At 40.6% G+C, this 15,174-nt stretch overlaps 2 protein-coding genes across 8 annotated transcripts in view; one reads left to right on the forward strand and one right to left on the reverse strand.

Moving 5' to 3' along the window:
• LOC121955208 (uncharacterized) overlaps positions 1 to 15,174 on the reverse strand; it is a 272,250-nt gene that overhangs the window by 247,621 nt on the left and 9,455 nt on the right. For 6 of the 7 annotated variants that reach the window (XM_088089781.1, XM_088089780.1, XM_088089784.1 and 3 more), the window contains exons 1-2: positions 6,035 to 6,537; positions 2,946 to 3,013 (exon numbers count right to left, since the gene is read on the reverse strand). In XM_088089781.1, coding sequence (XP_087945907.1) covers positions 2,946 to 2,981 — 36 coding nt within the window. In that variant the 5' untranslated portion in view covers positions 2,982 to 3,013; positions 6,035 to 6,537. Of the gene's footprint in view, positions 1 to 2,945; positions 3,014 to 6,034; positions 6,538 to 15,174 lie in introns of those variants that run through there. The other variant, XR_015779226.1, reaches the window with a different exon arrangement.
• dll4 (delta-like 4 (Drosophila)) lies at positions 29 to 14,943 on the forward strand. Its single transcript, XM_042503335.2, has 11 exons — positions 29 to 496; positions 590 to 850; positions 1,230 to 1,287; positions 2,481 to 2,744; positions 7,329 to 7,389; positions 8,970 to 9,100; positions 9,296 to 9,465; positions 10,254 to 10,473; positions 10,895 to 11,630; positions 12,306 to 12,414; positions 13,711 to 14,943. Exons 1-11 carry the CDS (start codon positions 443 to 445, stop codon positions 13,714 to 13,716), a joined length of 2,070 nt encoding a protein of 689 aa, XP_042359269.1. The 5' UTR covers positions 29 to 442; the 3' UTR covers positions 13,717 to 14,943.

Here is a 15,174-nt window from a genome sequence, read left to right on the forward strand (position 1 = left end):
GCAGCGCAAGTCTATATATCTGAGAGGAGGCACGCTACGGTTCATTCACGAGTAATAAGACGAGCGGTGAACGTCCGTGGCGCACTGACGCACCAAGTTCAGCACCAAAACAAGCTCTGAGCCGCGCGCGCACTATAGCGGAGCCACCATTGTGGAGTACAGTACCAATGCGAGGAGGGGACGCCTGCTGCTGACAGAGAAGAAGAAGCTGTGGATATTGGGGTCTTCCCTCACCTTTTGGATAACTTGCTTTCTCTGGACGCTTTTTGACGCACGCCAACAAGGAGCTACGGGAGAACTCCCTTGGAGTGAAGAAGGATTTATACGTGTTTTTTGTTTTTTTTAGAGATATTTTTATCCATTTGTTTACCTTGGTGTAAATACTTTGGAATAGGATTGTTTTGCTGTCTGGTGACGCGGCTGCCCTGGAGAAGCGAGAAGGATGGCAGCCTGGTTCACCTTTACCATCGCATTCAGCACCACGTTGATATCACAGGTATGAAGGAGCATCTCCAAACCTCAAGATGGAGAGCCACTTGTGTCTTTTTTTAAATAACCGAGCCCTAAATCATATTCCCTTCTCTTTTAGGTATTTGGATCCGGTGTTTTTGAGCTTGATCTCCACGAATTTAAAAACCACAAGGGTTTGCTGGCGAACGGAAGCGCGTGCAAACCCGACTGCAGGACTTATTTCAGAATTTGCTTGAAGAACTATCAGGCTGTGGTCTCGCCAGGTGACTGCATCTTTGGAAGTACAATGACAGCGGTGCTGGGGACAAACTCTTTCAGCGCCAAGGACAGTGGCACTTTATCTAAACCGATTCAGATACCGTTCACCTTTGGATGGCCGGTAAGAGCCAGTGGAGCTGTGCGTCCACTTTTTTTGTTTTTTTTTGTAATTTCTTTATATTGCAACAAGCTGCTATGATGTTGTTTCAAGTCAACTGCTATGCATTTTGGGAGCGCACCGGTTATTGGTCAGCTCATCTAATCCATATCTTTAGGTAATACTCTGTCGGCAAAACAGATTGGACTGCTGCGTCGTCGTTCATTTCAAAATCCAGAAGGCCATGCAATAATCAAATATCTCTGAAGTGCAATAGCAGTCTATGAAACAGAAAAGACAAATTAAAGATGCAAACTTTCTTCCCTAAATTATGACATATGCAAAAAAAAATTGCAAAAACAGTGTCATTGATTTTAATTTCTTGCATGTGTTTTGTCCTTAGGGGTCATTTTCATTAATAATTGAAGCCTGGCATTCACCTAATGGAAAGCTACCTGTAGGTAAGTGCAACGTTTCTTTGCCACAGGAGGGAGCTCTGTCAGTACATGTTACACATGAGGCAACTAGTTTACCTTTTTTTGCCCAAAAACATGCAAAAGAAAAATTATCAAATGCAACATTTCCCTCTCCACCTCCTGGTTAATTGTTCATAATTTCACACATTTTCACGCCTATTCACTCCTTTGTTATGAACTTCAGAACACCTTTTTCATTCTTATACCCAATACAATTGAACTTCCTCTGGTTTATTTTGGTCGTGGGAAAGAGCTGTGGGCTTTGGTGAGAATACGCAGCGCCTGCCAAAAACCCCTGACTACATCTTCCTGTATTTTACACCTTACTCTGTTCCGCCCTTTGGAAGAGGGGACTGGGCCTGGGAATGTTTTCGCTGACGGAAAAGAAAGAGGAAATTTCAACCTGAGTTTATCTTTCATCTAAGCTGTATGGGATTTGATAAGGGATGCAGCTTGGTTGCTGGGCGGATTATTGAAGCGAAAGTGGGCGACTTTTGAACCCTATGAGCTATTTATGAGGCAGCTTTTGACATGGAACCATCAACGTAAAATCTGATGAGTCAATTTTACTTAAAAAAATCTAGGAAACTGATTTCCTTGAAAAATGCAAATAAATAGAATCATTAGTCTTAATTCGTGTTCACTTTATATCAAACTGTTACTTAAAATTTAGTCGCATTTACTTGATTTTGTGAAGTTGTTGCAACTTAAAAATGACAAGTTCAATTAAATAAAACTTTCTAAGTTTCAGCAACTTAAGTAAAACAAGTTTAATGTATCGTACATCTCTGCTGGTTGCATATAAGTCATATTTGTCTATTTTTAAACATGATAACAAATCAGAACCCAAATATCTCCTAACTTCATCATTAGCAAAATTCTCTTATGACCAAGTTAAGTCAGATGAACTTGATTTACTTAAGTTGCTAACACTTGGAAAGAACAATGTAGTCATTTTGAAGTTGCAACAACTTCACAAAATTACTTAAATACAACAAAATTATAAGTAAACTTAACATTTAGATATAATATAAACATAGCTTTAGATTATAACATACAAATGTTTTTCAAGGCAATCCGTTTCCTTGATTTTTTAAAATTAAGATCAACTTGTCAGTTTTTACAGTGTAAACAATTTAGATATCCTACATTAATTTTCCTTTTTTTGTCTCTTTCAGATAACAACAACCCAGAGTTTTTGATAAGCTTTATGGCCATCCAGAGACAGCTGGGTGTAGGAACTGATTGGTCGCAGGACACGCAGACTGGAAAGCAGACCGAGCTGAGATATTCGTACAGGTTCATCTGCAACGAAAGTTACTACGGGGAAAGTTGTTCCAAAAAATGCGCGCCCAGGGACGACCGATTTGGCCACTACACCTGCAACCGTGACGGGCAGTTATCCTGTCTGCCTGGCTGGAAGGGGAAATACTGCGAAGAACGTAAGAAATCAGCACAATATTGTCTAAAAGGCTGAATAATCAGCTGATTTACTGTGTGTCAGCAGTCTGGTGTTTCTCTCTTTTATGTCAGTTGCTTTGAGTTTGTTTTGCTGTATTTCAGATATTTCCAAATGACTTATAGACGGTGGAATCTGTTTCTGATCAGCTGTGGTTTGATAAGAACTTTTTGGCGGTCCTTACCTTAAAAGAGTTCTGCGAGGTCTCCTCATGGTGCATGACCTTTGCCCTTCCTCATTATGGTTTAACTCCTGGAGAGAAAAAAAGATATGTGAGCACGCACAAGTTGCAGATATCAGTAGTTATTTTCATTTTGAAAACTGGATCGACATCAGTTAAGCTCACAAGCTATTTGACCCTTTGAAAAATTACCAAATTAGTTTAATTTCTTTCAAAAACATGGAGAAAAAGGCAATGACCAACTTGGTGAAAAAATGTCCCACAAATTTCTAGAAATTCCACTTAAAAATTATTTTTTTAAAAGATGGGGGGATTATTAGAAAATTATCCAAAAAATAGGGGGAAAATATTTATAATTAAAATAATTTTATATTTAAAGTTATGTTATACAAAAAGAACATTTGTAAAATAAATATAAATATTTTCAGAACTTTTTTTCTGGGTAATTTTCATGAATGTTTATGTTTTCTTTTTTTCTTTTTGTTTTTTGTGGGTTTTTTTAAGCTTATTTTCTTTCTTTTTTTTTAAACTTTCTTTTTTAACCATTTTTTGCTAATCTTTTGGCCACGTTAAGGTGCTTGTTGCCTTCCCCCTATGTTTTTGAAAGAAATAAAAATAATTTGCTCAGGTTTCGAAGGGTTAAGCTGCAAGATAACCCAAAGGTCATCATCATTAAGGCCACAAGACGCTGAGCGCTAAAACAAGACATGACATCATTACTGCGGCAGGCAATTTTGGTCCAGAATGCATATTTCAGCCTCATATAATTTGAAGTCATATAATTCTGACGTGTAATTGGTTGTGGGTTTGTGATCACTCATTGAATATATGAGTTGAGGGACAGACGGCTTTGCATGACAACGGGCACATTATACTCGTGCAAACCCACTTGGCCGAATCTTAGACCAACACTCCCTTGTTTTGGACGGCTCTGAATGGGCCCGTGAGGAGGCCCGATGCCATTTGGCTCAACAATACCGAAGGCCCTTTTCACCAAAACAAATTAATCAAAGAGTAGATTGGAAGGAGGCACCGTGAGAGTAATAGTTACCATGTGCTGGATGTGTGGCCACATGGGTGACAGCGGATCTGTCATCCGTGTCACTTGGTGGTGAGAGAGAAATTGGCATGTGCTATTTTGACTGTGGCGCCAAATTCTAACCAGATGGGCTCACGTGTTGCAATTACAGACACATCAATCGTCGGTGACTACAGAAAATATACATGAGAAAGATAGATTAGACGTCTTTCAGAGACTATAATTTCCCCTCTCTCACACACTCCCATACGTCAGTTTAAACAAGCATTTGGGTCTGCACATTTTAGGATGTTGAAGACACTCGTTTTAGTTGTGTAGGATTTGGTGGCACCTAGAAGAGTGCAACCAAGTCAAAGTTCCCCAATGTGCCGAGCGAAAACACAAACTATCCTATCTAGAGCCAGTGTTTCGTTTGTCCATTCTGGGCTACTGTAGAACAACATGGCGGACTTGGTGGGAGAGGAGCCGCTCCGAATCTAAATGAGCGTTCTACACTAAAGCAAAGAAATTGCAATATCTTCCGAGCGTCCGAATCACCCTGACATTACGCTGACAAAAACAATTACCTCCAGGGAGACAACTGGCAATTGGTTTGAATTGCAAAGTTATACGAACTCTGAAAACTTGTTTCTTTTGGTTGTCATTGACAGCTGTCACTGTATCATTTAAAGTTTTATAGTTAAACTCGGAGGTCCGACCTGTCTAGGGTTACGACAGTATGAGATTTTCACAGTATGATAACAGTCTCAGAAGATATCACAGGCTCACAGTATCACAGTATTACAGAATTAGTATTATTATCAGTTATGATAACCCTTGAATGAATGTAAACATAAGACCTTTTTAAAAATGTTAGTATGTGTAAAAGTCTCCCTTTTCAAAACAGCTAAAGGGGAGAATCTCCATCCAGTTTTTTTTTTCTAACACCACAGATAAATTACAAGGCATGATAACCATCAATATTCATACTACGGTATAACTTGAAACTGGTATAACAATACAACCCCAGACCTGCCTCGCATTTCTACTGTGCTTGTTTTATGTACTGTTTTGCTTGCTAGCGTTTCCGATAAACCAAATCTGCTGGCACTGAAGCTGAGCAATGTACTCAACTTAGCCCAACAAACATATACCAGCTACCTGACGAATGTTTTTCAGCTTTACCTTCCACGTGAGCCAAGTTAGGCAGCACTCAGTTAGACTAACAAATCCCATGTTCTTCATCTTCTTCTTCAGAGTCTGGTGGCTTTGAGATAACGGCTTCAGATCCTTGTTGTAAAAAGGTTAAAATATTCTGAATAAAGCGTACACTTGAACTGAAATTGATTTTTTCTAGGTGGCACTATTTGCTTAGCGCTGTTTCATTTAATGTAAGTGATGAAGGGGTTTCTACCCGTTAGTTGTTGTAAATAAACATCGTGATTCAGACATTTAATCTCCTAAAGCAGGGATACTCAACTTGCTTTGCCTCACGGACACTTTTGCAAAATGACCCTATTGGGGGACCAGATTTGGTCCGTGGGTCGTAAATTGACTGCCTCTAAACCAACACATTGGACGTTTAAGCAGTATAAAGTCACACACTATAGCCTAAATTTTACAAGCAGGAGTGGTCAAAAATATCGTAATTAAACCTGAAGCTAATAGATAATGTCTTTAATTGTAGGACAACAAAGTAAGGCAGTTAAAATTTTCTAAATTAAGCGCACACCTGAACAAATATCGATTTTTTTTAGGCTAAACTTTTTTAACATGGCTAAAAACTGACAAACTGAGGCATTTCTGCAGCGCCATTTCAGGGTTTTCTACCTGGAAGTTATTGTAAACAAATATTGTGATGCAGTACCCCAATAAAGTTTACATACAGGGCCTTTAAGTACAATAAAGCACAGATTGTAGCCTAAATTTTACAAGCAGTAGTCAAAAATATCCGAATTAAAACAGAATCTTAAGACTAATGACCACAGGTGTAAATGCTAAAGGGTCACTTCCTAGCTTATCTGCTAATTTAGCTTGTCAACATTCAAATTAGCATACACAGGTGTGTATTTACCTGGCGTTTTGTCCAAATGTGTGTCCACACCAATGGTCATTCACTTCCAGAAACAAGAATTTGTGTTTTTAAAATTAAAAAAAATATATATATCTCTTCATAGAGTACTGTACCCGCGCGTGCCCGGTAACATAATCCGCAGACAGGAGGGGGTGCGCGGGCATTGATAGGAGGGAACTCAGGCGACTGCACGCGCCAAGGTTAATCGCGGCATTATTATCCGCCACGCGCCATCGCTGCTTCCATTGTTGGGCGCGCGGTAGTAGCAGCTGCAAATATGGTTCTGGCAGACCACAAACAACAATAGTGACAGCTGTCTGCTATTGAGAGCAAGCATCTGTTCTGGACTAAACCGGCCGCTTACCGTCAGTCGCCTGATATGTTGCCCTGCGAATCAGTGTCATGCAAGACCGGTACACTTAAAACGGGACAAACAAACCCTCAACTGATTTTTTCTCCCCTCCGTGACAGCTGGGGGTGTGGCGGACAGGTTTAGATCAAATGAAGGCTTCAGAGGAAAGTGGAGACAGATTGAAGCCTCTCAACATGTTTGCTATTTCAAGAAAATCAGGCCTTGGTTGATATTGAGTGTGAGAGGTTTCCATAGTGTTGTTTTACTTGTAACACTTATAGATTTCATTTTATTTCCTATAAATATGCTGTTTGACATGTTTGCCTCTTAGGGACAGTTCTTTATTTATCAGGGGAGAAGGGTGGCAGGAGTGTGACTTAGTTTATTTTTTGTTTTTTGTTGTTTTTTGTTTGTTTGTTTTGACTCATCTCAAATATTTTTCCTTGAGCCACCCTGAGTCACTTGGAGAAAACGCAACATAAATTAGTTTTTTGTTGGCTGAAAGTAAAAAGTTGAGGCGAGATACTTCCGTGCATGCTGGTTAGTTGGTGCAAACAGGTTTATTTTTGGGAAAGTTTTAAAAGTAGAATAAAGTGATTTTGATGAAATATCACTATTTTAAACTCAGATTTGTTTTTGGGGGTTTTTTTCTGTTACAGTGTAACACAATGTGTTTAAGGACTACTGGAAATTATAAAATCTGACAATGATTTCTTTTTGTGCAGTTTGTGGCTATAATAAACACACTGTAAAAAATAAACCCCTCCCCTCTCATAAATAACAAACAGTCCCTTACTTATTTTTTTTTTTTAAGTTTGAAAGTTGTGAAACTTCACCAGACACAGTTATGCTAAAGCAACCAGGTGGGAGCCGTAGCAAAAAAAACAGAAAGAGCAGCAGACTTAATAACTCTATGTTTGTGTTTTTTTGTCTTTGCTTTAGCTATCTGTCTGGAGGGCTGCAGCGAGAGGAATGGAAACTGCTCCAAACCTGGCGAGTGTGTGTAAGTATTAATAATTCTCAAGTGTTGAAGTAGGTGTTGGCTGTTGTGTAGGAAGGAGCACATATGGCAACAGTTACATCCACGTGGAGAGATTTGGTTGCGTGTCTCTTAAATCAAGTTTTTAAGGTCATTTGTCATATTAACATCAGCAACTCTGTCTCATACAAACAGGGCCATTGGTATTGTTGTTGGGGGGTGGGGGGTGGGGGTGCTTTTTGTCAAAATAAAAGTACTATTTTCATGTTTTTATTGGAAACATATACCAAATATTGCACTGCCTGCCTCACAAAATCTACAATTATTGCTACAAACTTTTGTTTACATACAACTAATAAAGGACTGTTTAATATTTATGAGCAGGGAGGTGGTGGCACTTTAAATATTTTTTTTAAAGCACTGGGTGTGGAGTTATGTTTTTTTATTTGGCATGAGGGTGATAGGTGATTTATGATAGCCAGAAACTTGGAAATATGGTTATTTATGGTGGAGGCAGGGTCATGACATCAAAACAAACAAACAAAAAAAGTCAGACCCAAGCCGTCCCCCTACTCTGATAAATTAAGTACAGTCCCTTAGAGCTTGATCCTTTAAAGTTCACTAAAACAACAAAAAACATGTATTTTCCCTCCCTCTTCTCCGTGCGTCACTCACTGACTCCTCCGCTTCCCATGTTCCCTTCGTGTCACTACCATGTCTCACTCACCAGCGAGGATAAATCACACACGCACTCACCCACCAGATCACTGTGAGAAATTCCCCTTGAATCCCATTTTGCCCTCTTTTTAGACACAAATCCATCATTCCCACCGCTACAAACTGGCCCAAATTTAGGTTAAACCCTTCAGATACCCAACACCGTAAAGCTGCTCCCCTGCCTCGGCTCACTTGGCAGAAAAAAAAAATGTTGAAACCTTAAAAGTACATCCCAGAATCTCATGGTCTGACAAGGTTGCAGCGCACTGTGCTGAGAAACAGATATTCATGGGAAAGAAGAAAAAAATGCCCTAGATGTTGGCTTGCTGCCAGAATTCTTGAAACTAATATTTCACCTTTGTGCTATTATAATTCATCATTTTTTTCTTAATTATTTACTCATACTTTCATGATTCTCTGCCTATGTTTACCATGTGGTTACTGCATTCACATTGTTTGCAGTGTCGACAATACTTATATCTTTACTCACCATTTTATTGCAAAAACAATGTTGTTGCATGCAATAACTGATGTGATATGAGGTCGGGGGAAACATAATCGTCAGTGTTGATGCATAATTTCACTTTCACTGAAAAGAAAAAGAAAATCACTTTTAATTTTTAATTTATTCATGATGGATTTATATGAGCATTTAATGACTATATCCAACTGTGGTGCAGCTATTAACGTCTGCTTGCATGATTGATGACTGATTTCTTAATGTAATCGTCAGCTAATCCATGACGAGGCTATAAAATCGGCCGCATGTTTAATAGAATTCAAATTGGCAGGTTTAAGTGCCAGATTTCGGATGTGTTATTCGTAAGATCTGCACTGCAAGGCATTAAGTGATTAATCAAATGAATGTCTTTTGTAATATTTTGCAGATGCAGAGACGGCTGGCAGGGCACCTTCTGCGACGAGTGCAGGAAGTACCCGGCCTGTAAGCATGGCACCTGCCAGCTGCCGTGGCAGTGTAACTGTCAGGAGGGCTGGGGAGGCCTATTATGTGACCAAGGTACACCAGACAACTTGGACCACTGCTGCTGTTCCTTTTTAAAAGATGTTCTCATATTACTTGTGCACTGTTTTCATTTGAATTAACTTGAAAGCATTAGTAAATTAGGTTTCCTCTGAAGCATAGCTTTGTACATATCCGTGGTAGATAGTGTTTTTTTTCCTCCCTGTAAACAAACACTCTTCTCTCCCCCAGACCTGAACTTCTGCACCCATCACCACCCCTGTGTGAATGGCGCCACCTGCATGAACACGGGACAGGGCAGCTATACGTGCACATGCCTGCCAGGTTTCACAGGGGTCAACTGTGAGCTGGAGATGCAGGAGTGTGACAGCAACCCCTGCAGGAACGGAGGGATATGCACGGTAAATTAGAAACACTTGTAGAATCTGATATTAACTGCTTTTATGCCTCTGCAATAGCAGAGGCCGGAGGCATTATGTTTTTCGGGTTGTCCGTCTATCCCATTCTAACGAATATGCTATCTCAAGAACGCATTGAGGGGATTTCTTCAAATTTGGCACAAACATCCACTTTGACTCAACAATGAATTGATTTGATTTCGGTGGTCAAAGATCAAGGTCACCGTGACCTTATCTGTCTCATTCTTTTTGAGCGTAATATCTCAAGAATCCCTTCATGGAACTTTATCAGATTTGGCACAAATGTCCACTTGGACTCAGCGATAATCTGATTTGAATTTGGTGGTCAAACGTCAATGTGGCCTTGCATTCTCATGAATGCAATATCAAGAACCCCTTGAGGGTATTTTTTTCAAATTTGGCACACAGGTCCACTTTGACTCAAGAATGAACTGATTAAAATTTGGTGGTCAAAGGTCAAAGGTCAGTGTAGACATGCATCACATTCTTGTGAATGTGATATATAAAAAACACCTTGAGGAAGTTGCCTCAAATTTGGTACAAATGTCTACTTGGACTTCACGATGATCTGATTAGAATTTGGAGTTTAAACGGTCAAGGTCGGTGTTAACTTTGAGATGTTTATGAAGCGTCCGTGTTCTCACAGACATGGATGTAAACTGTAACTGCACCTTCACTGATTTGCGGAGGCATACAATCTTGGTTCTAGTTTTCCAGATTCTCTTTATAATTGTCCATCTAATGTTTTCTTCTTTCCTCAATTCCCCCAGAATCTGGAAAGCGGCTACATGTGCACATGCCCGCAAGGTTTCGAGGGCTCCCACTGCGAGCACAGCCTGCTGACATGCGCCGACTCCCCGTGTTTCCACAACGGCAAATGCTGGGAGAAGGACAATGGCCGCAGCTACATGTGCGAGTGTCCCCGCGGCTACACCGGACTCAACTGCGAGAAGAGAGTGGACAAGTGCACGTCGCTTCCCTGTGCTAATGGTACGGTCTTCCTCCCCTCTTTGCTCCCACCCCCTCCCCACCCCCCCTTTCTGAACTTCCCCTCGCTCTTTCTCCCCCCGTCAAATTCCTGCAGCAGTGTGGAACAACAGGAATTGGTGGGAACTTGGTGTCTATTGTCCTCCGTATAAACACTCGGCAGCTCAGAGCAGCAGATTGTAAATGTCGCCACGGTTCGCTGTGGTTGTTGATGAGAGGGGGACAAATATCCAGCGCAGCTCGATTTCTCAAGTCTTGTAAACATGGAGGGCTGCGGGACCGCTCTTTGTTGGGGGAACAATAGACTTGATGGAGATGTGTGAACTGCAAGGGCCTCTGGGAAGGTTTACAGAGATCATGTTGATGTTGCAATCATTTTGAATGCAAATTTTCTTCATACTAACTGTCCTCTCCTCTTCTGTAGGTGGTCTGTGTCTGATCCATGGTGGCGTACGTATGTGCAGCTGCCGTGCGGGATTCACCGGCCAACGCTGCGAAATCAACATCAACGAGTGCGCTGGCAACCCCTGCCTAAATGGCGGCACCTGCCAAGATCGAATCAACGACTACACCTGCTCCTGTCCAGCCGGCTACGGGGGACGTAACTGTGACAGAGTCTTTGATGAGTGCTCCCTTCGTCCTTGCCTCAACGGCGGCCTTTGCACTGGAGGCGGCGGGCCAGGCAAGCCTCCAGCAACCTGCATCTGCCCTTCAGGTTTCACCGGGCCTCACTGCGAGTTCTTCGCCGCCGTCACTTCTCCTGTGAACGGAGAGGCTCAAGACGGCTTTCAGTGGGCGGCGGTTTCTCTGGCCGTGGGGCTGGTGGCGCTGCTGGTGCTGCTGTGCATGGTGGGCTTGGCGTTGAGGCACATCCACAGGCAGGCGCAAAGAGAGAGGGGAGACACGGAGACTATGAACAACTTGTCGAATGTTCAGAAGGACAACCTGATCTCGGAGTCTCAGCTGAAGAACACGAACCAGAAAATGAGCCTGGAGGTGGACTGCGATTCGGAGAAATCGAACTTTATCCATAAAAACTATCACTTGGACTCTTACAACTCGAAATCAAAGGAGTTCAAGGATGAAAAGTCACATGAGGATAAAAGTCTTATTTACGACAAATGTTTAGAAGACAAAATGCCCTTGAGTAGAATGTACAGGTAAGAAAAAACATATTCACGCCCATTTCTGCCTCTGCTTATTGTGTTCATAAAGTGACATATATTTGGAGCCCTGCTGAGTCTCAGCTGTTATGTTCATCCTTTAACCCTTTCGCAACCTGACCAAATTGACTTGATTTTTTCAAAAACATGGGAAGACGGAAATGGGCATTGAAAGAAAAAATGACCCAAAAATTAGCAAGAAATCAGTAAAAAAAAAATAAAAAAAGGCAAATAATACTTGGAAAATGCACTTAAATGTGCTTAAAAATGATAAGAAGTCTGATTAACATATTTTTAAATATGTAATTATGATAATTAAAAAAAAAAATCCTTTTTCCCCTAGCTTTTGAAAAAATATTTTCCAAATCTAATGGCAATTGGAACATTAATCACCAAGTTGCTCATTGCCCTTACCCATGTTTTTGTTTTTTAAAGAAATTGCACCAATTTAAAGATTTAAAGATTTGAATACTTGTGAAATGCATCTGAAAGCAGCACAAGAAAAGTGATGTTGCTCCGGGTTTCAAAGGGTTAAAAACATTGTTTCTCATTTACACAAAGCACATTTATTTCACAATTGTTTCCTGCTGCTTCACTATATATGCGCCTAATGCATAGCTCTGCCATGTGCTTTTAGTTTGCCTTAACACAAAGTGTGATTTGTGTTTGCAGTGAAAAGCCAGAGTGTAGGATATCAACGATATGTTCCTCGAGAGACTCCATGTACCAGTCGGTATTTGTTATAGCGGAGGAGAGGAGGGAGTGCGTCATAGCAACTGAGGTAAGCCAAAAAAAAAAATCATCTTCATCAGCTTTTTCCCAAACCTCCTCTTGAAATGTCATCCCAAGTGCACCGTCCATCACTAGTGCATCAACCCTTTATGACATAATGCAATTTGTAGAAAACTGTATTTTGGGTACTCAGCTGGAGGAGGAAGCCCAATCGACTGCATTATCGGTTTCTGTAAATTACGCCGGCTATTCTTTATCTTGGCCACATGATGACCTGAAGTCCAAACTTATACTGATTCCTCACATATGTTTGGCTCCGCTCGGTCTCAGAGGTGCTATGTTTTACTGTTGTGGCATTTCACGGAGTTATTAAAGATGTGCATTTCCAAGGAAAATATGATGGTGATACTGGAGCATGTGACCTATAAGTTCAAAAAGTGCTCTGAAAACACTTAAAGGTCTAGTGTGTAGGATTTAGAGGGATACATTGGCAGAAATGGAATATTATTTCATAAGTATGTTTTCTTTGGTGTATAATCACCTGAAAATAAGAACTGACATATTTTTGTTTCCGTAGAATAAGCTGTTTATATCTGCATAGGGAGCAGGTTTTCGTCTACGGAGATCACTATGTTTCTACAGTAGCCCAGAACAGACAAACCAGGCAGGGCCATTTGTGTTTTCGCGTTGGCTGCTGTAGTTCTCTCCAAGACACAGATTTTTAAACTTAAAACTGCTTTATTCAGTGTTTTTACTGGCCTTAATCATGGGTATATTTGTTTTTGAGAGGAAGAGACCTCTGCGGATAATTTGGCTCCCACTAGAAACCTCCTAAAAGTCTTGATTTTATGTCATAAGAGAAAATAGTGAGCACACTTTAGCAGGTGCTGGGCTAGCAGCCTGTCTCCGACATGCCAAACAGAATAGGAGAAACACTGATTTGTAACATGAAACTGCTTTAGTCAGTGTTTTTACCGGTTACTGCTGGTCTGTTTTCTGGATCAGAAAATAGATTAGCACAAATTTGCAGGTAAAGGAGAAGCAGGCTGTCAGCGTCATGCCAAACATGATGGAAAGAAAACTGATTTGTGACGTGAAACTGCTTTATTTAGTGTTTCACTGTGTTTTGGGGAAAAAGAGAGCTCTTTGGAAAATTCAGCTCCTGGTTACAAATCTCCTGAACGATTACCATAGAAGGAATTCAAACCGGGAGAAGTTTCCAATGGTTTTAATCTGCAGTCCTCACGATTAAATCCCTCTAACTTTTACACACTGAAACTTTAATTGTGTTATTTAGTTGTTGTTTTTTTTTAATTAAAATTGTCTCTCCTTTTTTTTCCTACAGGTATAAACTGTGAGGGGTCTGAAAGCGAGGGAACGAGGAGAAAGACACAATCGAGGCAGAATGAAATATTCTGGATTGTTTACAAATGCTGAGAAGAGACTGGAGATTGTTTTAGATGTCCACTGCTGCTCTGGAACACTTGAGGAACTGGAGAGGGCAGAAACCTCTGCTCCGCAAAAACACACAAAAAAAGAACTGAGGAACTTTATGTTGACCGAGTGTTTGTATGCAAAACATGTACAGTGAAGGACCTCTCTCAGCTGTGACAATGGTTAAACGGACTGGCGTATAAACTGACTACACAAGGTGTGAAGACTGACATAATAATTTATAATCTCGGGCCATCCTGGACAGCAGAAGGAGGCGAAGGCGGACCGTTGCCCCTCGTATCTGACCCGGCCTTGTGTGATAATCATGACTTTGACAGCCAACCAATCAGTAAAAAAAAAAAAAAAAAAAGGTGCCTAAGATATATGACCCCTTCAAATCCCCCAACATACACTCACTCCTGCCAGCTTCGCCTGCTATGCAAGACTCAGGGTCGAGACGAGTGAACTCACCCCACTGTCACAATCCAACCTCACAAACACTGAGAGTTATGAATGTCTGAAACTAATCTTCAACTGTCAATCAACGTGAAAATGAATGGTTGGACTTTTCCATGCAACGATGAAGATTGTATGCAGCCCAAATTCACTAGAAGCCTTAAAAAGAGGGGGTTTGAATGCTAAATTTGTGCCCTTGTCTGTTCTTGGATCATTTGCACTACAAAAAGAAAAAAAATCGGGGGAAAACACTTTCTAATCAACGGGGAATCGAAGAGAAAAACCACAGAAGCGCAATAGTCAGTGCTGTGCCAGCAAGATCCAAGAAAGGAAACGTTTGCATAGAAAAGTTGTTGTTGTTTTTTTTTATGCAACCCAACTGAGAAACACAAAGAGACTCAAAACAAGGAGAAAAGACTGTCACACCACTGCCTGCCTATAATAAATTTCAAAAATACAGAACCAATAATGTAATTTTTTAAAATGATTATTTCCAGAGTTTAATTTAAATATGACACACTGCTCTTTATATGTTTTATAATATTATTTTGTATATAATGCATATTTATAAGGACCAAACTTCTGAAGAATAAAACTTCCTTGAAAACTGTTTTTAATTTGATGTCAGTGAATGGAAAAGGAACTTATTTTTGAGGTGTTTTTAAATAATGAAATTGAGTACAAATGATGATCAAATGTGTCTTGGTATTTATTCATTTTTGTAAGTTTGGGGAACTTTCAAAATCATCCTAACCCTAACCCCTCAAGTCATACCCATTTGTACTGCCGTGGATAGGGCAGGAACGAACAGGGAGAACTGTAGACCAGACTCCACTGAAGAAAACAGCGATTTTATCTTGCTGAACACAGGAGCTGCTGGTCTGCCGCTGCTTCGATCAGTTGGTTAGTTTTTGTTATT

The sequence above is a fragment of the Plectropomus leopardus genome, chromosome 16 (assembly GCF_026936395.1).
Source record: "Plectropomus leopardus strain MGB_pleo_1.0 chromosome 16, ASM2693639v1, whole genome shotgun sequence".
Classification (NCBI taxonomy): domain Eukaryota; kingdom Metazoa; phylum Chordata; class Actinopteri; order Perciformes; family Serranidae; genus Plectropomus; species Plectropomus leopardus.

Bases quoted from the DNA above. Each gene is read 5' to 3' on its own strand.
- dll4 (XM_042503335.2), top strand. From the start codon at position 443: ATGGCAGCCTGGTTCACCTTTACCATCGCATTCAGCACCACGTTGATA. The intron at 851-1,229 runs GTAAGAGCCAGT...TTTTGTCCTTAG, and splicing joins CGTTCACCTTTGGATGGCCG to GGGTCATTTTCATTAATAAT. The intron at 11,631-12,305 runs GTAAGAAAAAAC...TTGTGTTTGCAG, and splicing joins CCCTTGAGTAGAATGTACAG to TGAAAAGCCAGAGTGTAGGA.